Source organism: Copadichromis virginalis, linkage group LG3 (assembly GCF_057382275.1).
Source record: "Copadichromis virginalis isolate Kocher_CV1m ecotype Utaka linkage group LG3, C_Virginalis_male_GT1.1, whole genome shotgun sequence".
NCBI classification, from domain to species: Eukaryota; Metazoa; Chordata; class Actinopteri; order Cichliformes; family Cichlidae; genus Copadichromis; species Copadichromis virginalis.
This window is the reverse complement of record NC_140620.1, coordinates 41,193,955-41,219,697: the sequence shown is the minus strand read 5'-3', so window position 1 is coordinate 41,219,697 and position 25,743 is coordinate 41,193,955. Positions and strand designations below refer to the sequence as shown.

General features: G+C 39.8%; 3 protein-coding genes across 3 annotated transcripts; 1 reads left to right on the top strand and 2 right to left on the bottom strand.

Moving 5' to 3' along the window:
- Nucleotides 1–1,488: 1,488 nt before the first annotated feature.
- On the bottom strand, nucleotides 1,489–7,156 carry fis1 (fission, mitochondrial 1). The gene is made up of 5 exons (XM_085451146.1): nucleotides 7,073–7,156; nucleotides 6,336–6,468; nucleotides 3,640–3,716; nucleotides 2,355–2,460; nucleotides 1,489–2,268 (listed from the first exon to the last, which is right to left on the bottom strand). The coding sequence occupies exons 1-5, from the start codon at nucleotides 7,115–7,117 to the stop codon at nucleotides 2,165–2,167; spliced, it is 465 nt and encodes a 154-aa protein (XP_085307272.1). The 5' UTR covers nucleotides 7,118–7,156; the 3' UTR covers nucleotides 1,489–2,164.
- Nucleotides 7,157–7,352: 196 nt separating this feature from the next.
- On the bottom strand, nucleotides 7,353–10,423 carry LOC146714816 (cytidine deaminase). The gene is made up of 5 exons (XM_085451147.1): nucleotides 10,178–10,423; nucleotides 9,973–10,089; nucleotides 8,651–8,762; nucleotides 8,519–8,576; nucleotides 7,353–7,530 (listed from the first exon to the last, which is right to left on the bottom strand). The coding sequence occupies exons 1-5, from the start codon at nucleotides 10,182–10,184 to the stop codon at nucleotides 7,417–7,419; spliced, it is 408 nt and encodes a 135-aa protein (XP_085307273.1). The 5' UTR covers nucleotides 10,185–10,423; the 3' UTR covers nucleotides 7,353–7,416.
- A 1,772-nt stretch (nucleotides 10,424–12,195) lies between these two features.
- tm4sf5 (transmembrane 4 L six family member 5) lies at nucleotides 12,196–20,372 on the top strand. The gene is made up of 5 exons (XM_085451145.1): nucleotides 12,196–12,587; nucleotides 13,605–13,685; nucleotides 15,346–15,488; nucleotides 17,837–18,029; nucleotides 19,996–20,372. Exons 1-5 carry the CDS (start codon nucleotides 12,414–12,416, stop codon nucleotides 20,011–20,013), a joined length of 609 nt encoding a protein of 202 aa, XP_085307271.1. The 5' UTR covers nucleotides 12,196–12,413; the 3' UTR covers nucleotides 20,014–20,372.
- The last annotated feature ends 5,371 nt before the right edge of the window (nucleotides 20,373–25,743 follow it).

The following is a 25,743-nucleotide window of genomic DNA, read 5'->3' as shown; positions in this document are numbered from 1 at the left end:
AACTTTATTGAACAAGTGAACACACAAAGTGAAAGGTCATTTGAAAAAGACATTTTTCAGCAGTAAACCATAACAGAATATCTCAAATCATAGCAGCACAAACGTTAATTTTACCTGCACAAATCAGCACAAACGTAGCACTAAAAAAGTAGACCATTTTGGTTTGTTTTGGAGCAGTCTGGGGGGATGGTGACCTTTGAATGACCTATAAAATAAAGTTTAATATCTCGGAAACCGTAGCAGCACAAACGCTAATTTTACCTGCACAAATCTGCACAAACGTAGCACTAACCGCTCCGCCTATTTGCCTTTACGTTTCAAGTGGGTGGGGGGTCAGCTTCACTCTGCTGTCAGGTGGACCGGGAATCGTCAGGGGAGCGAGCCGGTGACTCGTCGGGACCTACAGCTTTGACACCGCGCTCACAGCTGCTGTGTTCACCGTGTTTGTTGATCTGATGTGTGTTATGCGTGGCAGTGATGGGGACACCACTGCGCAATATCGCATATGTCAGATTATCGGTTCATTATCAAATAGCAAACGAATAAAAAGATTATACATACATATTAAACAGGTTCTAAAGTAAATATGAAAATAGCTTCAAAAGTATATAACATGTTTTTAAAGTTGCGTTCAATTTTATAAAAGGATTTTAAACAATTTTGAGTCATTTGTAGATTAATTTAATTATTTGATTCAAGTACTTTGATTCATTTACTCTATTTAATTTGTAAAATATGTGTACACACACACACACACACACACACGTAGAAAAATATTTAGTATACACATCCAGAAATGCATATACTATTATATATTGTACATATATTTATTAGTTTCAGATGTAGCCATTCTTGTATTTTGCTTGTTTACATTATTGTATTTTGCACAACTCTGTTGCTTGTGAAGCTCGCACACAAGAATTTCACTCACATGTGCTGTACCAATGTACCTGCACATGTGATGTGACAATAAAAGTGATTTGATTTGATTTGAAAAAAAGTATTATTATTTTCTTTTTTAAAGCACAGCAGTGCAGTCACTGCTTGAGGTTCTTGGTCTAAATGCCGTTTAGATCCTTTCTGCGTGGATTTCTCTGCGAGGGCAATCCAGCTTCTTCCCACAGACATAGGTGTTAGATAACTGGTGATTGTGTGCTGTTCGTGGATGTCAGGTGAATAAAAGGCTTCAACGTACAATTAAAATGTGACTTGTGAATACATATCCCAAACAACATAGGCTAATTATGCTAACTATGTAAAATTCAGATTTTGACTTTTCTTAATTTCATTTCATTACAATGTATTTATCCATATAAATACATTGCTCAATGTTTTAATATCTTCTTATTATAATGAGGACTCCATGTAATCAAATGCTTATTTGTGCTACTTGTGCTGCAAAAGAATTTAAAGTATAGCTTTTACTCCACAGTAGTGTGTGTGTGTGTGTGTGTTACTCTGAGATATCAAAAGCATACAACACAAATCTCTCATTTGAAAATCATTTTATTAATAGAGATGGAAAACAACCCATTAATATTAATGTTAGGAAATGCTTTTTACACAACATAAAACAGTTTAATTTCCATTATAAGAGCTGCATCCCTTTAAGAAACTGCATGTCCAGAGTAAATGCAAACATCTGCTCACTGCCTCCTCAGCAGCAGCAGCAGAAGTATGGCAGAGTCACCGAGACGTCACCATCAAACAAATGATTCTCTTCCCTCATTACAGGATTACAAGCTTCACTTTCCGCTTCATCAGTAACACTTTCTGTAACGCTTCAAAAATCAATGCAACGAACAACAACTGAAGCAAAATCATGCATCTGGACAAATTTTCTTTTTACAAGCTGTAAATATTTGGGCTGAAGTGCACAGTATAAAAATTATATAAGGGTTAAACAACACGTCTCCTATTCTAGTTTGTTTAAACGACAAATGAGGAAGTGACAGGTTATTAGTGTGTCAACAAATGGTATGTACGACGATTTTCACCCCTGTTACAGCTGGCAATATTCAAATCTTTTAAATAACGCAGTTTAATTTCACCCTCAAATCAGAATTCTACGTCTTCCAAGCTTTTAGTACAAAAGCTTTATTTTTATGCAGGCTGGTCAGTGTGTGAGTCCAGAAAAACATCCACGTTCCCACTCACACCCAAGTTAGGATTTGGCAGCTCCTTTTGACACGGCCAAGCCGATGAGGCCCGCTAAGCCGGCCACGCCAAGGCCGATTCCCCCGACAATCGCCATGCCGACAAGGCCATCTAGATATCAAGAGGTAAAAGGTCAGGATGTAGTTTTCAAAACACAAGCGCTTTTATTATGAAACCATTTAGTGCCTCTTTCTTACCTTTCTTTAAAGCCTTGTCGATGAGCTTCTCCATCTCCAGAGCCTGCTTGTTCCCCGGCTCGTTCTTTAGGAGAATGCGGATATACTTGAGAGCTTTTTCATATTCCTGGAGGGAGAAGAGAAAGTCTAGTTTATGGAAGTCCTTCCAAAAGCAGCTCTCATCACTCGACAGCCACCCCTGTAACACCTCCAAGCGGCTATCTAAATTAATGGGGAGATAGAGCCATGGCAGTAATTGCTGTGGTCAGTGGGACTTTGCTCCATAATAAAGGGTCTAAAAAGGTTTTTTTTTTCTCCGCCTGCTATCCACATCCAGGTTACACAACGCTCCTCCATTGAATGTGCCGCTATGTGCATATAAGTATTGTACAGCACTTTGGTCTACCAGGTGTGTTTTTAAAGTGCTATATAAATAAATAAATGATGATGATGATGATGATGATGATGATCGACGTCATCCCTCCAGATCACTCGAAACAAATGCTGATTCATGTAACGGATATGGCAAACCAAGGATACCAATAAGTGTGCTTATCTGCGTCTTTTTATGTCCACCACACAGTTCAAACGGTCATGAAGCTCTCACTGCATGCCTGTGATTGGTTCGTTTGTTTACCGCTTCAGCTGCTGATTGGCTCGTTGGGAATCCGGGCAGGGTAACCGCCAGCTTCAGTGGCAAAACTTTTCCACAGATTCATTAAATGGCATGTCTCTCTGGCATCATTAAAAAGGACATTTTTATTCACGCAGGAAAGCATGAAAGAAATCCATCATGTGTTGAAGATCGTCAGGTAAAAGGCGTTCATGTACACTCATTGTGCAAAAGGTAACACGGAAGAGACCGAGTTCATTGTGACCTGCAGACTTTGAAGGTCTGATTAGTTATCTTCCAAGTACGGTGAGTGGGAGGTCAGAGAGGAGCACATTATGGTACTGAAATACAAGTGAGGACATTTCTTTTACAGAGAACTGGGTGTGTTAAGGAAACATTTTCCTATTAGTGTATGTAACCATGCCTCAGCAGTACTTTAGGATTAGACCAATTAGAAAAACCCTCGGTAAATGCGAACCAATGAGTAAGATGACATGCTTTTAGGGAGGAGCAGGAAGTAAGAGGTAAAGTCAGAGAGAGAAATATTTTGCGCTGTCTGTCAGATTTGACCTTTGCCCTCTCTCTTATCTGAAGCTCAAAAGCAGCGTGATACAAAAGCAGAGATTTCTGCAGGTCTGTTTCTTCATTTTGTCTCCCATAAACCTGAACTGAGAAGAAACAGGTGCCACTCACTTTGAGTCTGTAGTTGGCCACTGCAAGGTAGAACAAAAAGTCCCGGGAGTCGTCCTTTGATGCTTTCTGAACCAGTTCTACGAGAAAAACAAACAAACAAACAAACAAACAAACAAACAAACAAACAAACAAACAAACACACGATTCAAACCAGGAAAGCTGAAAACACACTGAAGCCACAAAGTCACAAGTTACAAGAATAATCACTGTGCAGGTAATGGAGCTGGCTGTGCTGAGCTTTTCCAGTGACGCAGCGCCAGTGCCTAATCCAAAACCAGTTCCACCCATTTATACAGAAAGAAAAAGACCACAAAATTGCTGGTTCCAAAGTTGGAGACGCTGACCTCAGCGACCGCAGGAGGAGCTGCCGCAATGACTCACTGATGACACTCATCATTATCATTATTATTATTTTTTTTATAAGAAAGGAGAGGAAAAAAACAACAACAACAACCAAAAAAAGAAAAAGAAAAATCAAACAAAAAGACAGTAGGAAACCACAGCAACAACCAACATGAGCATCAGTAACAGTAAATAAAAATATTGAATGTTACTGAGCAGCATACAGTGCTAATAATGCATAAAATGTTAAGAGGCAACAGCCGAGAGTGAGCCAGTACACACCCGAGCACCGAGAACCATCAGTGCACCAGCAGGCGGGGGCACCAGCAGGCTGGGGCACCAGCAGGCTGGGGCACCAGCAGGCTGGGGCACCAGCCACTGGCAGGGAGTGTGGGGGGGAGATGTTCTGAGAGAGGTGGAGTCTAAGACCCGACACAAACATGCATTCCCACCCTCAAAGACACATATGAAAATACTCACACACTCACCCAACATGGAGACACACAGACCTGTACGCACACACACTCACCCAGCTCCGGGCTCCAGGACCCCGCAGGGGCAATCCAGCAGCAACTTAGACTCTGATGGTCACCGCAGCTTAGACTGTACAATCCTTTTATTTGCATTGCTTGTCATTTCAATACCTTATCGTTAACAGCTGAAACAACACTTAAATCAATAGACTCATTACTTACAAAAAAAAGAAAAAACCTCCACAAAAATTCTTGATTAAAAGTTATTCCCATTTGAAGATTGGAATATTTTTGCTGTGTTGATGACAAATCCCTGAGTTTTAATAATGTTAAAAATTGACTGTTTTATGTATAAGATTTTACATGGACATGCCAACCTCCTTTATTTATTAGTGCAAGCACAGACTGTGGGTTTAGCACTAGGGCCACCACTAGAGGGGACTGTGAAGTAATTTATAGGTTCACTAAATTTGGACAAAATGTGCTGTTACTACTCAAAATACTAACCAATTAAGAGTCTATCAATGGGAATAACAGAGCGCTCAACTTATCACACATTTAAGGCTCAGCTTAAACAACGGCTGAAACTAAACCAGCTCTGTTCCCACTTTTAACTTATCAAGTCTTTGTTTACTGTAAAGTTTTGAAGTGACCTGCCTGGGCTCACAGTTTCCATCTCACACTTTTTGTATACCGATGTCCATTAACAATGTAGTTAAATAACTACTTAAAAACAAAAACAACGACAAAAACCAAACAAAAGATTAAACTATTAGTTTGAAACAGTCCATAGCGTACCAACTTTATTCATAAAGCACTTTAAAAACAGTCGTAGAAGACACCGAGTGCTGTACATAAAAATGAAATTAAAATGAAGTGAAGACAGTACCACTAAAAACTGCAATAAAATAAAAACAAGCAAGTATAAAACAATAAAAACAAGCAGAGATGTATGTCACATGCTGGGTAGAAAGTCAGAGAATATAAATGTGCTTTAACATGGGTTTTTGAAATGGACACGTAGCTGACTGTCTAATGTGAAAAGGCAATTTATCCACATAGGAACAACAAGTCAGATGACCAGAGAGCTCGGACAGGAGGGTGGGAATAAAGACAGGCCTAGACCATTTAAGGATTTAAAACAAATACAAGAACTTGGGCTCTAGAGTGCACAGGCAGCCAGAATAGGTGTAATGTGCCCACAGCACAGCACAGCAGCATTCTGCACCAATATCGAGTCGACAGGGAAGAGTAACTCTAACATTAAGGGCATTACAATAATCAAGCTGAGACATAATAAAAGTAGCTATTACAGTCTCCAGATGAAAGGACAGGTGTCCCCTTTGCCAGTTTTCTTAAATGAAAGAAGCTGTACTTAACTACTGCAGCAATATACATGCTCATGTTGAACTGTGGGCTGGTTCTCAAAAAAGTCCAAACTGAATAAGTACAGCACCAGCACTGCGTCAGCGGAAAAGAGTCATCAGGAAACCTATAACAAGTCTACAATCCAAGGACATTTCTATAATTTTAGTTACTACAGTTACATTATTTTGTGGTGCAAGGGAAAGCTCTGGTTAATTTTACGAGTTGATAACCAGCTTCCTGTAACCGTTTATCCTGCTTCCCAAAGTTAGGATAAGTGAATCCTGATAGCTGAAAGAAATCCTAGCTATGTTGAACTCGCTTTGTAGTACAGGGCCCAGGTTATGTGTTCAGCATCAGTTGCGATGGTGATTTAACGAGGTAAAAAGGAAGCTACTTTGATGACTCAAGCTATCTGGATTTTCAGTACACCGCAAGGGGCACTTGCAACAATCCTGTTAGCCAACAGAAAAGTAATAACATTATAAGTACATAAGGCACAGTGGGTGGACTTACCCTCCAAAAGTACAATCCCCTTCTTGATATCCTGTGAGTATTTACTCCTGATCAAACACCAAGCATACTCAAACTTTGTTTCTTTGGAGACAGCACCCTTCGCCAGCTCGCTGTTATATTTCTTCTCAAATTTCTGGAATTATAAAAATAGGCAAAAATGACCGGTTTCATAGTCGAAGGAGCTTGCAAAGAAAAGCGTCTGGACTTCTTTAAGTTGCTTGAAGACGTTTCACCTCTCATCCGAGAAGCTTCTTCAGTTCTAAGGTCAAATGGTGGGGAGTCCCAGATTTATACCTAAAATTTATACCTGGTTTCATATTTTATTATTATTTATTCATTTACAGAAAAAGTCACTTCGATTGTGTTTATATTAGCAGATGCCCTGACCCTTCCTCAGTATTGTTTGTTGTGTATCCACGAGGAACAATTACAATGTTCAGCTATTGAGCAGGTTAGTTCACAAAGTAAAGTCTAACATCACTGCCAAACTACATTAGCCATAAACTGTTTTATTAGTCGAAACTACGATAACACAGTGTCCGGATGTTCACTCATAAACATGATGATTAGCACGAGCTAGCTACGTGACGCGACTAAGTGCGTGTCGACATGTCACATTTCTCCCGAGTACCAACGTTTATCGACTGACAGACGCCGTGGGGCGACAGGAAAAGTCGCTCATATGCTAAATGTGTGTTTTAATCCCAAGGAAGAAGTTTAATAACGTGAAAACTTACTAGAAGGTCTTCAGGAGCCACCACATCACTCAGTACAGCCTCCATGTTTCCGGAAACGAATTTAAGACACGCCCAGCGTGGTCACATGACAGACACATAAACGTCATCGTGAGATCTCTCTGGTAACGCCTCGCTTGCGTAACAAAAAAACATCAGACGTTTAAACAATAAGCTTTATTGTTTATGGGTAGCTTGGCATCACATTTATATTTATTTATCGTAAAATAACTTCAAAGATGATAGAAGTCTACAGGCTGTTTTATTTTTATTTATTATTTATTTAATTATTTAATTTTGCTATGTCACTGTAAGATCAGCCGAAGAAGGATCTCACTGAGGTTTCATCAGTTCTTAGCTAGATGTGATGGGGAAAAGGCTAAAGGCAACAGTTCACTGAGGCTGGTTTCTTTGTAAGAGCCGTCTGGCTTGGTCAAGTATACAGTCCAGTCTGATCCAAACTGTGAAACACACAGAGAGAAAGCAAAAAAGATATAAAAATATCAGCAAGCAAGGTTTAAAATGGGTCATTTCCAAAATTATAATTTATTCCTAACATAAAGTATTTCAAAGCCCAGGCAAGACTCAACTGGAATAAAATATCATTGGACTGGATTAAATGGCGAGTCTAACAATAATGGGTCATCTTTAACAAAATAAAGTTCATGCATTATATTTCTAAAAGCTACATGTATGTAAAGCATGAGGTTTAGAGTGGTTTGTGTTTTTAATTTTGATTAAAATGGTCTATTGGATTACAGAAAACATCCCTTCTAATCACACTGTAAACATCAGCAGGAAGATCACAAGTCAGCAACAACAAAGTATAACCCAACATTGAGAATCACAAGTGGTGGGAAAGGGGCGAGACATGCTCAGTGATGTATCATTGGTGAATGCGCCTTACTAACATCGGGCTGGAGCTACAGGGTGCCACGTTTATGAATGTCGCGTGTCCAGAGGTCTTTTATACCTTGCAGTATAACTCTGCCGAACAAATCCAGGTGACACATGATATGATGTGGTATGATATGGGTGTCACTCGCACATATTCGTACATATTTGATCTTCATCAATTTTACTGCAGCACTTTCTTGTTGTTACTGTCTTTGATGTCTGTAAGTGTGACGCCTCCAGTTCCCCAAAGGTACAATTTTAATTTCTGAAAGGACACATAATAAATCTAATCTAATCTTAAATGTTTATGACAATATTTTAGGAGGAGAAAATATGCTTTTTTTTGCTGATACAAAGTGCCCTTCACTGTAGCAAAGCTATAACACTTTACTGTTCTAGTTTAACAAGCCTGTAAAATGCAGCTTCTCCTGCTGGAAGACGCACAGCTACTTCCCACTGTAGATGTGTTTTACAGGGAAGGATGAATATGGGTTCCTGGATTCCTGGGTTACTTTCCTAGATGGGAAAAAATCCTTAGAGACACCTCCTCACCTCCATGAGGACCTGTCGGCACGCTCCGCATGGTCCAACAAAGCGGTCTTTGATGTCACTGCATAGAGGAGAGGACAGGATGAGCGCTCGGGAATATGTTGCAACGTGCTTTGTTGAGACTGAGTGTCTTACCATGTCACGGCGATGGCGCTGAACTGTGTGTGGCCCTCCACCACAGCTCTCTGGATGGCAGTCCGCTCGGCACACACCGTCAGTCCATAAGATGCATTCTCCACATTGCAGCCTGGAACCCTAACAATACTTAGACCCTGGGCTCTTTTACAGTGCTCTACTGGGAGGCATCGTAAAATCACATTTGATATCTCCGGCTTTTGAAAAGCAATCATACTTTGTGAGGTGTACATTTGGGTCTGACTGTTTTACTGCCTTCTCTTGGTAAGTCAAAATCTGTGATTCGTAAATTGTTTTATAAATAAAGTCTGCCGAAACTATTAAAATATATAAAAAGAATTACGAGAGGAAATTGCCTCTGTCAGTTTTATTTACTTTCTATAGAGATCACATTATTGTATTATAACTTCTGCATGCCGTTTTTACTACTGAACCAAGTTACAGACAATAGAGTAGAATAGAATAGAATAGAATAGAATAGCAATATCCTTTATTGTCTCTCATTGGGGAAATTCACAGCCAAGTTAAGCTCAGTGCCAGATGAGATCAAAGCGGATTGGATAAATTAAAGTTTATAGGTTTATTCCACGAAATGAAAGTTTCACTGCAGCAGCACATGAGCACATCTGCATTATGAGGAGCTACAAAATCCTGCGCAACAAACAAACGATAACATTTACTGCAGTGCAATATACACGAGCATGTATATTAATTGTGAGTATGAGGTTATAGATAAACACAAATTCACATATTAGAAGAACAGTCAAATAAAAGTGAAAATTGAATAATGTTATATAGTGAGTAGTATCGGTGGAAGAGTACTTGGGTTCATTTACTGTCGTTAAGAACATAGACCATTGAGTGCACACTAGAAATAAAATTCAGTGCACTGACTTGCAATCGAATCAGCCTAAGTAAACAAATCTAAATATCAAAACCTAAAATGTATACATGTGAGCATATAAGAAAAATGCTTATATACATGTGATAATTAAGAAAAGCACAGGATCTTAGAAATGAATAAATATTGTATCTGGTTTTTGTTGCTTGATTATAAAAACCAGTGCATTAGTACACGAGAAGCATACGAGTACTATAACTGCTGTTGCTGTTGTGCTGTGGTTTTATCACAACATTTAATCTGCAGATAAACTAATAATCACATAAAAAGCATACTGGCCCCTGAAATGAAGCCACCGTTAATTGCACTTAAGGACAGTAGCCTGCTTGCTTAATTGCACTTTCAGCCATTACTTAATATTACGGTATCTATGACAACCACACTTTATGAGCTTGCAAAACACACTCCTGTCTGTTATTACCTGTGATTATGGCGCCATCTGCTGTCAGCACGGCCGCACCGACAGGGAAGCGGCTGTATGGACAGTAAGCCTTGTCCCGAGCCTGCAGGCACTTTGAAACGAGCTCCTTTACTTGATCTGCGCATGACAGGCAACAAACCTGTGTGAGCTGTGATTAAACAAATGACCCCCGAGGCTGCTGAGACTCCGTGAGGGGTGCACTTGCCTGTCATTGTAGCTGAAGACGCTTCTGGATTATGTCACCTTATCCAACTACGCTGTTCCGTGACAAAGAAATAAACTATGGTAATGCAAGTGGCTTTTAATTCAGGTCTGCCGACGGCTGCCAGGGGGTCGCGAAACTACGAGGTTTTGTGACAGCTGTTTACCGTTCACGTTATTGGCTGGCAGGGGTGCAGCGTCATCGACCAGACTGGGACCGTTATATCAGGACTGCAGAGGACCTGGCTTTTGGCAACTTTCTCGCGAGAAAAGTGGGATGAGAATCATTTAAATTTTTAATCAGACAAAGTAAAACACTCGGAGGTTCTACATCACCAGAAAGTGTGAATAAAGCTGCTGTGGTGTAAGGCAGAGCGGGGCATGTTTACTGGTTTTAATGCTCGGACATATTTAAGGCATCCAAACTGAACAGATGGAAGAAGAGGCAAAGATTTGTTGTTTCCTCTATTGTTCATCTGTGTTTCCTACATACTTAGAAATAAAGTCATCAAGAAATTTCCTAAATTCCATGAGTGGGTTAAACCATCACAATGATTTGAACAAGCATCTCTATATTCAAAGCTCTCCGTGCCAGAGGCTATCATTGTAGTGCAGAGCTGTTCAGTGAACCACACCGCTGCACTGGCTCACACGTTTGTTCATTAAAAAGAACACAGTCACTTGCTAAAAGTACAAATTCTGCTTCCGTGGGTCTCTTATACACGTTGCTCCTGTGCGAATTACATTTGCTATGCAGTCCAGTGTTTTCTAAAGAGATGTGGTGGCGGTTTAATGCACAGTCATAGTTGCTGGCAGGTACTCAACGCTTCACATTATTATAATTTGTTTTATTATTATTTTTTAATTCCAAAACAAGTTCTTCTGCTCTAGACTAATATCTAAATATTAAAGCTTCCAGTTTGGATTTAGAAGACAGACACTCTTTCTACTTTCTTTTTTGATACAGCTTATAGTTACTGCTGGATTAGGTGACCCTGAATGCTGCTGGAGGTTTCTTTCTGTTAAAAGGGATTTTTAACAGGAATATAAATAAAACTGCACTGAAATTGAATAGATTGCTTTTAGTGAAAAATTATTTGCTCATTTTGAATGAGACACGTTTGTGGCATGAACTCACAAATATTTATGCCCACGTTAAGCAATTTGATTACATGAAAAAAAAAAAGTCCCTGTAAATTTTGTTATTTAAGTACAATGGAAAGATTTAAATGGAAATTTACGTCATTGGTACACAGTGAATTTACAACGAGCACTTTTCATTAATGATTAATTATTGCAAAAATAAATCAAGCTTTGATTTGTATTTGTCAGCTGCATTTTATTCAGAATTATTGCTCATGTTTATGAGGGCAAATAGTCTTTTTATAGTGACATGTTTATCAGTGTGGTGGATCGTCGTCATGCAGCACAGTGCGTAGAGGTGATTCAGTGCTTTCTTGAGAGACAGAGAATTGTAAATGTGTCAGCAGTTCCTGGGCTCCTCTGTCATACATGCTGCATTTTGAAATTCACAAAATATTTTCGGTGGGTGGCAGGTCTGAGATGGATTCAGGCCTTTTTGGCATCATCCTTCCCCGAGAACCCCCTAGGTACCATCACAGGTGATGGAGTTTGACCTGATACTTTCATAGTTGAGAGTCCACGCAGCCATTTCTAGTAAACATTTTTGTCTTCTCTCTTTTTTTATATGCTGTCCAAACTCTGAGCCCAAGGGATCTGGACATTTAGTACTGTTTCTGAGCGACTGAATGAGTGATTGATTCATCAGGTGCATGGAAAAAAATCGTTATCAGCACACCCTTCAATCATGGGTGGACTGATATGTATGCAGTAATGACCTTTCCATGTAGTCTATCAGTGGTTCACTTTTTTTTCTGGTTAACTTTACATTACAAATATAAGTCTCTACCTCAAGACTTTTCATCTTTATCTAAGACGTGTGAGGAGACGCCCAGCTCTGACATCAGAGATCGGGAGCACCCACGCCAACATCTGGCCTTTGTTCCCTCTCTGTTCCCCGCTGTAACGGTCACTGCTTGTATTTGAGTTTCGTGGCGTGAGCCGCCACAGGTGATCTCCTCTCTCTCGCTCTCTTTCGCTCTCTCTTTCTCTCTCGTTCAACTCCTCTTTTTGGTTTCCTGCACTTTTCACCGACTTCCTCTTGAGAGGGGAGTCAGATCCACAGAGCAGCCAAGTGAAAGAAAAAAGAAGCTTAAGCCATGTGTTGTACAGGAAAGTGCGCCCGCCTGGTGGGCCTGATCCTGCTGCCTTCAGCCTTCATCTGCATCATCTCCAACCTGCTGCTCTTCTTCCCCGACGGGAAGCAACTGAAGACCAGCGAGATCTCCACCGAGGTCTGGCTCATGGGGGGGCTCCTCGGAGGAGGCCTGATTGTGAGTAAACCAGTTCCACGCAGAGAGTCTGGTGAAATGTTTTATTGCTCATTTTTATTGGGTTTTTCAGCCATTACGTTTCGTAGTGTAAACTAGTAAAGTTAAACTGCTTACGTTTATTGAGTTTTATTGAGAATTACTACTGCATGATCCTTTTTAGATTAGCATAGAGTTTTGTTAGAGCATTTTTATTAATAGTACACGCCTCTTTGTCTCTATCAGCCTATTAGTGGTTTGGGGTTCAGCGTGATGTTATTATTTGACTTGTCATATGTAAAACCTGTAAAAGCAGCACCTTTAACAATGGTTAAGGATTATTTTATAGAGGGGTTATGACTCACTGAGTAAACATTTTTAATTCTAGCTCAGCTTATGTGTACATAGAACATGCTTTAGATACCAAAACATTGAAGAAGAATGTAAATGTAAGTCATTCTGAAAATAAATAATGAATGTAACCAAATCACACCACTCATATAAAAGATCTTTAATAATAAAATAAATAAATTCACTTAAATTACTAAAGTATTTATGTTGCTATAATAGAGATAGAAATGTTGTAGCGTTTACATTAATTTGCCAGCTTTCATTACTTTAGTTTCCTTAATGCTATTAAAGAAGCTAAAGTAGTTAAATTGTATTACACTTCCCTTATTAAAGGGGACTATCTTGACATTGTGTGAGCTATCACTATCAATAAATAATTCATAAATATTTAATCTTTTGTGCTTCAGTATAACATTTCAGTTCAGACCAGGAAGTCTGATCCCTTTCGTCTAACTTTGGGATGTCGCTGCCTGCTGGGTAAACCTTGATGCAGGATTTACAAATATTTGGTTTGATAGATAAGCGAACATACACACACACACAATTGTGCACATGCGCACACACAAATAAGTATGTAACCTGTGGGTGGACCCAAAGAAATAGAAAAAAAAAAGTTTTTTGAGAGAATTCATCAACAACAAAAACTGTTTTTTGATAGCAGATGTAATGTTTCGTCTCTGCACCTGTCAGATGCTGTGTCCGAGCTGTTCAGCTATCAGGGCCGGGGGCAAGGGTTGCTGCGGACAAGGTTGCTGTGGCAACCGCTGCCGGGTGAGTGAAATCATTTGAAAGATTTATTGCATTTCCATGTTACACAATACTGTGGTGTGTGGGGGACTGCACTGATAATGATGTGTAATAAAAGGTATATAAAAGTCCAAAGGACAAACTTTAGTGCATGATCAGTAATGTGCCCACATGCTCTGTTTGAGGTGCGCCCGACAAAGACAATCATTAGTACTTCAAACAATAAGTATTTAAAGTTTTGCTGAAGATGTTTTGCAGAAGTACAGCTCTTTATCTGAATTCCAGATCCTCACTTCTCTTTGATTATTAGGAACTACGTCGCTAATTACAGAAGTGAGGAGCCATTAAGTCTGAATAACCAGACAGCAATTTTTAAAAATATGCACTGCTTCGACTTTTAGCATCTTAGGTCATTGACACTTAGAAAGAAAAAGGGAAATAAAAAAATTATGTTTGCATTGAAAGGCTGCTAACGTTGAAGGCAGTACGATCCTCTGGGTTAATTATATGCACTGAGACCATAAATGGCTAACTTTGAGTAAGCGTAGGCAGAAAGCCACTGTGTGTATGAGCTGTCCATGTGATCGCTGTCCAGTAACACATCACAGACGTGCATTTTGCCATTCCTTTTTATTTTGGGTAGATAACCTTGCAGTGATATCAACAACAGTACATAAAGGGGTTAGTAAATTCATCAGATCACCTGTCATAAAAACAAGAAAACACAAATATTGATTTTTAATGCAAAAAACTTGATTAAAGCTACAAATGATATTTTTATTTATCAGGGAAATACGCATTAGATTTTTATATTAGCAAGTAATCAAAACTGGCTGTTTAAAATTCCTGGATAACAAAATTAGTTATATTTTAGCATTAAAAATGTTGTTTTCATTAAAGAGCTTCTTCATACTGGTGGATTAACCGTTACAGGCACTATAACAGAAACTTTTTTTAATGTTATTACCAACACTGTTAATTTAGGGCAACTGCAGCCTAAACCTTACACTGGTTGGCAGTTTAATACATTTTTAAGCACTGTTTATATTTTACATATTGGATAAAAGCCATAAAACATGATATCAGTTAATTAGTAACCTAATAATGATTCTACAGGGGATAAAATAAACTTTTGTGTTTAGCTTTACTCTATGTCGACCTGCTTATTTATTATTAAAAGAAAGCTCCATGATGCTTGAGTTGATAATGTTTTAGTTTTAGGGCCTGATTATTTATATTTTTGCATGTTTTCAGAAAAAAAAGTTAAAAAAACAAAAAAGGAAATCACTTTTCTCTTTGAAATAGAAGTTAAGCAACACAAGTTCTCTCTTTTCCAAGCCCTGTTCATGGACTTTTATAAAAACCCCAATATGGAAACCAAAACCCTTAACAGTAAATATTTAGGTTATATATATATATGTATGTATATTGTATACTTCATATAACTTCTGTCTCCTACAGTGATTCATGGCTCCTTCCATTTGTTTTCCACATTAAGTTTGAGTAAAATTAACATGAACTTGTCCCAGAAAAATGAAAAAAAGAAAGAAAGAAATGATGAATGACAGCAAAGAGATCACCTAAAAAAATCTCTCTAAAGAACAAACATACTTGTACAGTTACAATAATTCGTAATCTCTTGCACGAGTGAAAAAACACCTAAATGTTCTCATCTTTCTTTTAGATGTTCAGCTCGGTCATATCCTCCGCCGTCGGCGTTCTTGGAGGGATTTACTGCACCAGTGTCGCCTCAGCTGGGTTGGCTGTTGGACCCAAGTGCCAGGTGGAAAGTGGCGAATGGGAGTACCCCTTTAAAGACACGGGCACGTGAGTGTCCCACCTTCATCATTATATTTTTAAATGTACTTTTTGATAAGCACTGAAACAGCAGATTGAGCCAGTAATTATAGTCTTGACTGATACCCTTCAGGCAGATAAAATATATACATTTCCTTTTTCAGTTATTCTTCTTTTCTCTTAAGTTATATTTAACTGCTTTAGCTTTCTTTGAGAAGCACCAAAATATATAATCATTACTGTATTAGTTTTCTTCCTTTGGTTGGTTTTGTTAGAGTTTGGCACAGAGTATCACCCTATCCCTAACATCCCCCTCTGTCACACCAACCCTCTAACATGTCCTCTGAGGTCTTCCTCTTTTCCTCCTGCCTGATGACTGCATCTTCATCTTCCTTTGTGCAGTATATCCACTATCCCTCCAATGTACAGCTCAGCTTCCTGTCTTTTTATCAGTGCCACCTTCTCTACGTCACCTTCCCCTTTCAGCCCTATCCTGCAATACTCTTAAAGTCCAGTAGGTGGCACAGCGAGCCAGTATGTTCCATCAGTGTTTCTTGACCCTTTTAAACATTTGCAATATTCATCGATACTCAGACGGAATTAAAAGGGTTACATAAGCATCCACCCAAAGCAGGTGATAAAGGCCCATCATGCAATCGGGACAACTGTTAATAAATATGAGCTTGTTGTTAATATTCAGGCTTGTCTGTTATGACAGCAGTTTAAAGGGCAAACCAAGAAAAACAAGTCTGATTACACAATACATGTTGGGTTATTAACATGTGACCTGGGCTTGTCCTTCCTCCAGAAAACTTTAAGTTCCTCTTTCTCGTTTCTGTTCTGTCAACTGTCGATTTTTAGCCCAAACTATTTTGCTGTTTAATATTTCTAACGGTGCTGAAAGGATGATATGAAAAACAAGAAGTGATTCTCTCAGATCATAAGACGTGCTCTATATCTGCTGCGAGGAAGGAGGCTGGGAAAGATGCCTTTGTGTTTGCTGTCTGTGTCACTATGAATAGGCTGCGATAAGATATCAAATTGAGGAAACAAAATTTTCAGAATTCTAGATTGCAAAAAGGGAAATGATTCATTTACGATCAGTGTATTTTGGTTTACTTCGTTGTCTTGTAATGTACTCTGTACTTCTGTGATGCTGTTTAGAGGAAAGGAAAGCTTTAACCTTCAACAGCCTTTAAATAAAGTTTGAAGATGTCACATATAAATATTTACTGCCTGCAGAGTAAATGCTGATCAAGCACTGTCCTGCAGTGATAGTGTTTAATGTGAAAGGGAATTTCAAGAAAAGACACTGCAGGATGTTGATCAATGAAAAACTTTAACTAATATAAATTCGCCCCATGAGCAGCTGTCACAAAGAGAGAAATCAGGGACATAACCTTACTTTTGCATGTTCAGACTGTGCAAGTTGGACATTGTGACTCATTTTCAGTTTACTGAACAGCTGTTTACTGCTGTTCTTGGTAATCTGTATTGGCTTATTTTTTTTTTAACCTGTTTTTTTTAGCTGTTGAGCCTGTAACAAAATGCAGTCCTGTGAAAAACCCAAGCTCAAAGCCTCTTCCCGTAAAAAGAGCATCCCAGCACTACTTAGGGTTGCAAAGCTGCATCTGAACAAGCCACAAGACTTCTGGAACAATGTCCTTCAGACAGATGAGACCAGATTTGCGATGTTTGGACATAATGCACCATGTTACATTTGGTAAAAACCAAACACAGCATATAAACAGAAACACCTCATACCAGCTGTCGGCTGGTCACTGGACCTGAGCAGCTTACATTTGTTGATCCAGCCAGGTCCTATTAGGCCCTGTGAAATATTTTTTTTACATGATTGTAGCAATAATGAAATAATGTTCTAAAATATCAAATTATATCATATCTAATCTTCGATTTTTCAAACAAACAAGATGTTCGTGAGATGTTGAGCTGTGGCACAGACTTGTTTTTTCTTGCCTGGACTGGATTAACCTGTTTCCAGACTTTGTGTTGATTTAAGGGGATGTGAGAGCATATCAGCAAGAAAGAAAATATATATTATTTCTCGAAGAAGCTTGAAGAAGCTTCTCGGATGAGAGGTGAAACGTCTTCAAGTAACCTAAAGAAGTCCAGACGCTTTTCTTCGCAAGCTCCTTTGACTATATTATTTCTCAGAAGTATTCCTTTAATATTTATGTAAATAAGTAAGGTTGAAAAGTTTTACAACTCGCTTGCTTTCTCCACCTCACACTTTTTTCTCCTTCTCTTCCACCATCACCGCCTTTTCTTCACTTCCCCATCTCCATCCATATTTTCATTAATGCTGTTAGTATGAGCTCTGGTCACTGCTTATGCTCCACTGCTCCTCTCCTTCACAGGAGCAATGGGAGCTACCTTGTAAACCAGGATATGTGGACTACATGTGTGCACCCTAAAAACATAGTGCTGTGGAACATCGTTCTGTTCTCCATCCTGCTGGCCATGGGCTTGCTGCAGATTGTGCTCTGCGGCCTCCAGGCCATCAACGGCTGTTTGGGATGCATCTGCGGAGACTGTCGGGACAGCAAAGACGTAAGTGAACGAATCCTAAACCTCTGCCTGAGCTGGGCGAGGGTAGAGGAATTCCTTCGAATCACTTGAGTGTATTTGCGAGTCTCAGAGGTCAGACGTTCGAGGCAGTAAAATTGTAAACAGTTTATTCAAACATGAGCGTCATAGTGACGACTCACTAATGTGCTGTAGCTGGTTTGGTTGGTGGAGTCGGCTCTTCTCGGCAACTCCATTTATGGCCGTTGGCCATTTTGTACTTCCAGACTGAATTTCTTTAGAGCTGTTGGATTGCGGGTCATGACTTCCATCCAGCCTGTCAGTGATTACAAAAACAAGTTTTGTAGTTTGGATCCTGTGTTGATAGGAAAAGGGCTCCCAGTGGGGACGGAAACAGCACTAATTTAAAGGAATTTTTAAGCATTTTGGGAAACAAGGTCTAAAAAAATCTATGCTTTGTATTATTAAACTAATTTAGACTGCAGACTGTATAAAAGCTCTAGGAAAAGAAAAAGTGAAGCCAGTGTATATGTGCCCTAACCCTTAATACCTCTAACAACCAGCAGGGGGCGACTCCTCTGGTTGCACAAAGAAATCATATTATAAAGAAAATGTACCTTTTTTATGCTTGTTTTATTTTTTTCAATTAATAATAAATTTTTATAAATGATGTTCCTGTGTAGGGTAAAATAGCTGATAAAGCAGGTTGTGATTCAGAGCACGAGCGTCAGATATTCAGGAAAGAAAACAAAATTGTAAATTAACAAAAACTTTCTGGTTTATAATTACAAGTCAGTCTGTACAATGAGATTACAGAATTTTTTCTTCACTGTAAGCTGGGTTTGACACAGAGAATAGGTGCTCAAGCTCCTACCATGTGGGAACAGCAGGCACCACGGGCCCTCTGGTTCTCAGTCACACCCGCCTCTCGCTTGTTTAGTGCTATGTCGTTCTAAAAGATACTTCAAGGAGTGAGCACATTATACACTTTGTTTCAGGGCTGTGTTCAGCAGACAAATTAATTTCACAGTAGTGCACATTGCATTATTTCACGAACGTAAACCATCCTCACATCCAATTGTAATTACAAATGATTTCAAAAACAGCCAAAATGCAAAACTCGAGTGCAAAAATGGTCGTCTAACTATCTGGTAACCTTTTCAATGTATCTTTTTACAGAGCAGTTTATGGCTGATGTACAAATTGAATGACTGATCGATTGATATGAGACATAATGTGCCATTTGTAGTTTTCAGTTGCTGTGAACAGGATCTTCATACTTTTGCGCAGAGCCGAGCTAATTTTATCTCTTGTTTGTCTTTAGTCGTTATGCAATCTGAAACCTCTGCTTGTTTGTGTTTGTAGTGCAAATTCACAAATAAGCACATTTTTCCAAAAGTGCAATGAGTGCATGTAACATAAAAATCCAAACTTGCACAAAGAAATCTAAAGCTAAAACACCAAACTCAACAATAAAAGGTTCGTTTAAACAAAAACCTTTAAGGTCATAAAAACATTCCCATGTCTCAGATATTTCAGATAACATTTTCCAATACCTTCCTCTTGATGCAGCAGCTAAAAGAATTACTAAAAATATACATGATGTAAAAGCAGTGACAGATTTCTTTCCATGAAGGTGCAATAAGTAAACCAGCAGCTTGACAGAAAACAAGGTCAAAATTCATAAACACCAACATGAACTGTACGAACGACAAGACAAATCCACACGCTAAAGATTAAGCTCACATTTAGCGCATGGTTAAACATCTACTGATGACCTGCGTCCTTCTACTTATCTTTAGACATTATATCCAAAGTATGCAGCAATGTGGAAACTTGTCCACAACATCCACATTCACATGTGAACTGTATCATCAGATGTCTACATATTAACACGGTTCTCCAGTTTATTAACACCCCTGTTAGTCATTTGAGAGCCGGCGTCCTGTCCGATATGTCAACTGAACATGTGATGTTTGTCCTGCTGCAGGATGAAAGCGGACTGTAAGGGCGAAGAAGACAATCCTGCTGTGACCGGCCTCCAAAAGGGCCCCCACGCTTTTCTCCATTGGTGCCACTTCTGTGAAGAAGCTCATCGACTCGCTTTTCTTTCCTCTTTCCTGAATGTGTCAGAACCGAACTCCATTATTTTGTGAATTGCAATCTTCTTGTTTGTATCTCCCAACTTAATTCCTTTAACTGAAATAATTTATGAAATAAGGAGTAATTCCTGTGCTGAGGACTCAACGCAGGACGGATATGAATAAATAGTAAATAACTGTTTGATGTGGGCTTACACTGTATACCAGGCAAATGTGAAAATGTGATCAAAGCTTTAAAAAATAAAGGCAGCATATTTTTAAATTACGCTGGATTTGCTCTTCGTTACGCAGCAGCGCTCAACACTTCATCTAGAGGAGTGCTGCTTTACTAAGCCTCATTATCAGTAAGAGATTGTTTCAGAAAGGTGTCAGACCCCATGGTTGAGTACTTTTAAACCACGCCATCGCTATTACAAAGACTTTAAGACATTTCGTCTAACAACAACTTGTGCACGAGCCTATGGCACTACATTTATCACCAATCTGGTGGCTGTTGCCAATCTGAACTGTAATAATGGTTCCCTGCTATGATTATAACCCACAACCAAATTATGAGCTATTACACAGAACATACACAAGCCTTTAGACACCCTGTGTGTGGGGCATTGCTACAGCAGATACAGCTCTCACAGCAGCATTAACACATATTTCAGGACGCAAACATCTATATACGCACAGTAATATAAAGATGTTACTTGGACGTGCTGGTTGTGAATTCTGTGCCTGAGATGACCGTATCAGTAACATCCATCATCTGCAACATCATGCGGATCCAAATGAAGAATAAAAGGTGGATCAACCTCAACCTCAACCATCAACCTGTGTGTGAAATGGGCATCCACAGCAGCATCACATATAGATCACAGATCCACTGTAACCTGTTACTCATCATCTGACTCCAGCTCTGTGTCCATGACCGTGTGTTTGTTTTTTATACAAGTGTCAGTGGAAGTGTTGCTGTACCTGCATGTCCAACACCACAGCAGCTGTTGCCTTTGCCTGTCTCTACTGTATCCTCTGCACTTTTGTTACTATGAGCTATTTGTGCCAGATGTTTTCTTTAATCTCTTTGGCCTTTAAAATGTGCATCTAACCCCCCCCCCCCCCCCCCCCCCCCCCAAAAAAAACCCCAACAACAACAACTACTTAAATGTGTTAAAGGTGCATATGTTTTTTCCCTCCAGAGTCAAATTCAGAGGGTAGTTATTTTATAAAACTGGAGAGTATTAGTTATGTGGCATCCTTCCCACACAGTGGCATCTCCCTCGCTTTACAGGGCTGAACTGTGACTCTGTCGAACATAAGAATCAGTTGCCAAAGACTCAAGTCTGGTCCAAAGAATAACTTTGGAAAATGTGAACAAAGGATAAATTTTAACTGTATTTTCACAGGTTTTACAGCACTTCTACCTTCCCCCGATGGCCATTCATACCTCACCAAAATAAAATTAACAGATAAACATTTAGAAGAAAGTTTCTCCTATTTATGATTTTTACAGGGTTCCCCATAAAAAACAAAAACAAAAAGAGGAAATGCTTTTAACTATCAAACATTTCCTGTTGTCTAATTTCAGGACAGTCAGAGTTCTGAGCTAACATGACTTTTACACATTTATTTCTTACAGCTTAAGCCCAAAGCAGCAATCTTTACGCTGACAGAGGATTTTCACTGGTCTGACCTACTTAAGATCAAACTTGGCTGCATGTGGCCAATAATGAAAAATGAATCTTAACCTGCAGCCGATTTTACCCCAGTATTAAACCCTACTATTTGCTACAGACTTCTTTCTTATCTCCAAAAACTCAGTCATGCCCTCACAATGTGACTGCGCAGTAAACACACACACAGAGCTGTAACAGAAGTCTCTGCACTGTGTCACCAGTTAACTCTGATTATCCAGAAGAACTTGAACACATCAGAGTTAGCAACTCTGTAAATTACTCATCCTGTTCCTGTGTAGTGAGAGAGCCAGTTGTAACGAGATTATTTTGATTAGACACAAGGCCAAAGGTCAGAACGCCCCCTGTGGACACTGGGAACACTGCAGATGTACACAGTCTGCAGAAGGAGCGCCTGTTAGTGTAGGTGCAGGTTAAGCTCGTAATCTTTTGCTGCCTGGAGCAGCTTCGCGGTAATTGTTACCTAACTTTCAAGGTAAAAGCCTGTTGGGAGACTGCACCCAGGTAAATATAGACACGCTCTCTTAGGACATGCCAAATAACCCAAAGCTGTATCTGTAAGGTAGGCTGAGCCCCTTTGGCAGCAGAGATAAATGAATTTAAACTGCTTTAGTGGCCTGGTTTCCTCAGTAATGATGTCTCTTTTCTTAGTTCCATCTCTGGGGAGATTTAGGTCCATGTGTGCCACAGATTGAATCATGACCCTGCTCCTTTGTTGCAAAACTCAAGCACAAAATTATTCTCAACGTGTTTTTGTCTTCACAAACCCCCCAGGACACGGAGGAGGAGTTACGTTGATCTGGCCAACGCTTTGAGCCAAATCTTAGCCGACTGAGTGTCCGGTGCTGTGCTGCTCTCTTGCATAATGTCAGCGCACAAAGTGTGACCGATTTTGGGATAAAAGAATGAGGGGAAGGGGAGAAGAGAGGAAGGGGCCCCTGCTCTCTGCCAGTTTTCATACAAATCGGAGCCCCAGTGAAAGAATCCAGAGAAGCAAAGAAAGATCCATTTAATGGCGTACGTGCACACATCTCTGAGGGGAAAAGTGGCAGGCTGGTCATTTGAGCATAAAATTCTTTTGTTTTGTTCGCCTCAGCTTGAGCCAGGAGGGAAACGGGACATCGAGGCAGATCTGGCCGTTCCCAGAAACATTGAATTAACCTGCTGTTTGTGCAGCTGTGTACTCTTCTCTCCTGCTTCTCCCGCTTGTTTCTTGGTGGAGAGCTCTTCAACACACCCACACACCGCAGCCTAATCTGAAAGTAGCACTCATCCTGCAGTCACTGGCCAAACACAAATTTCAGCTCAGACGCACGTACCTGATAACTCAGCGCTGTCCACCACCCGGTCATTATGGCAACCACTAATAGCAGAAGCAGAGCCACAAAGCAGACAGTGAGGCACATTCAGCGGCTCGCTCAGCATCTCCAAAATCAACACATCTTAAAATCCAAATTTGAACTGTTTATTAATCAGAACAAACTCACTTTGTCAAGAACAATCACAATAAAAACTCACCCGTCAGGTATCCACACACGAAGACTTTTTGTCTGAGTCATGTTAGTTTCAAAGTGTCTGCAGATGCTGACACCCGTGTTAGTGGGAAGTGTGTTATTATGAGATGTGATAATGTGCATTAGCAACAAGACACAGTGTCACTTTGCCTGTTTGCACCATTGCTTCAAGGCAAACCTGACAGTCTGTGCTCCACTCTGCATGGAGGAGCTGTGATATTAACACTTTCAGTGCCAGATTATTATTTTCAATCTACCTGTGACTCATGAATCTCCAATCACTCAACATATCCCACAATACTTTTGCTCTATGAAAATATACAGTGAAGTTCAAAAGTATTGAGTCGCCCCCTCATTTCTTAATATTTTCTTCCCAGGAGCCAGACTTTCTTGTAATTCTTAACGTGCTCTTGAGCAATACGTCTCCAGGTTTCTGAAGGACTGTCACAGATTTCCTTTGGCTACTTTTTCACTCATTTTCAGTCCAGTCCTTGAACCAGACCAGAGGAATGTTTGTTTGTTTGTTTGTTTAAACCACTTCACATTAACTTTTGAGTCACTCGGGCATTCAAACAGCACTTAACTCATGTGTCTACACACAACACAATGAAAAATACCAAAGATAACACAAAGTAGGATTTCTATCACCATCGAGGTGATTCTCAGAGAGTTATTAGCTGAATATAATACTGAATATCTCTGCACGGTGTTCGCTGTAACCCTAAAAAGGAAGGAAGAGGCAGCAAATGCAAGTCTTACAAATCAGGAACATTTGAATGTCTTTAAAGAAGCCTGGAGAACTATTCCTGAAGATTACATAAAAAAATGACACGAATGTTTGGCTCTGAGTTCAGACTGTGTTGGAGAATAAAGGTCATCTCTGACTTTTAAACTCATTATAATTGTACAAACTCAGTTTTGCCTTATTTACTGTGTTTCCACGTCTGTTTGCTCTTGTTTCAATAAATCATTGCACCTATTTCTCATTTTCCTAACAAAATATAAGTAACCTGTGGCTTGAGACAGAGCAGATTTTTTAATGCTGTCGCATGCTGTGAGAACACTGATTGCTGGATTTCTCCATCACTGCTGGGACGGTGTTAAATCAGCACTGACCCGTTCGATGAAGTGTCTGCAATTCATTTAGTTAATGAAATGTGTCGGCTGAGAAATAATCAGCCCGGAAAACCCATCAAATCATTTCAGTTGCCGTTCATCCCATTTGGTGCAGTTTCGTATGCTCTCATCACATCTTTTATAAATGCTCTACAGAATTAATTAACAGTTGCGATCCCATAAAGTTGGTTCTGTTCAACTGGACGTTTTGTTTTCAGTGGGAGAAAAGTTTTGTCAGCCTTCCAGACTGAACAAATGCTTCCAGCATGTCACTGCCTGGACGACTGAGCGTGGATCACGACGTAACAACTGTGATCTGTGTTGAATCTAACCCATGAGAGCCCAAACCCATTTTTACTGTCAGGAAAACTATGGGAGAGTCAATGTTGAAACTTTAACAGGAACTTTTTCTAAATGTGTAAAAGGGCGTAGGTTCTTATGGGCTAAAGTACAAAATCAAAACAAACCAGTTGAAAAGGAAAAAGGAAAGTTCCAGGAGCATGCTTGGAGCAGTAAATGTTAGCTGACTTTTAATGTGTTTTGTTTTTATAGCAAACTGGGAATAAAACAATTCCCTTATCTAGAACATACAGCCCTGGGAGGAACCTCCCTATCTGTTCTGCAGTTTCCCAAATAGACCCCTTTTTTTAATCACAGCTTTTTTTCTATCTTCCTTTGCTTTTGTAATCATGTTGAACAGGGAATCATCAGCTTTCAGACCCTTTAAACCTATTTAATATCAAAGTACACGCTCTTTAAGAGGCTGCAGAAGACAGCATGGTGCTCTTTGCCCTGCAGGAGAATTATCTACTCATTTGCATGCTGTGCAGGATACGCCTCCTTTACGACGTGAATGAGCTCACTATGTGAAACATGTGTACGTCTTGTTTACGTAGAAACAACAGCAGGAGATAAATAACTCAATGTACAGACCACAGAGAGGGGAGGGTGGGGGGCAGGAACCAGCCGCGAGCGACCTCAGCTAGTCAGCAGCGGTTCCACAGACACACACACCAAAATGCTAGAAAATTAAACTGTGGGTGTGTGTGTCTGAGGGAGGGGACAACAAGAGGGGGTGAGGGGTAAGGGGAGGGAAGAGACGACTAGACTGGTTTAAACCTGCGATGACAGCATTTTAGTTAGTGTTCAAAATTCTCACAACAATCAGTGATGAAAACAAACACAGTGGCTTTGCACATCTTATCTGCCCTGGATTTGTCTGCAGAAAGACATTATCCTAGATGCTAATGTCATTATACACACACTGACACACACAGCCTGTCCTCCTCCTCCAACAACTCTATCAAACCCCCATTCTCTGCTCCAT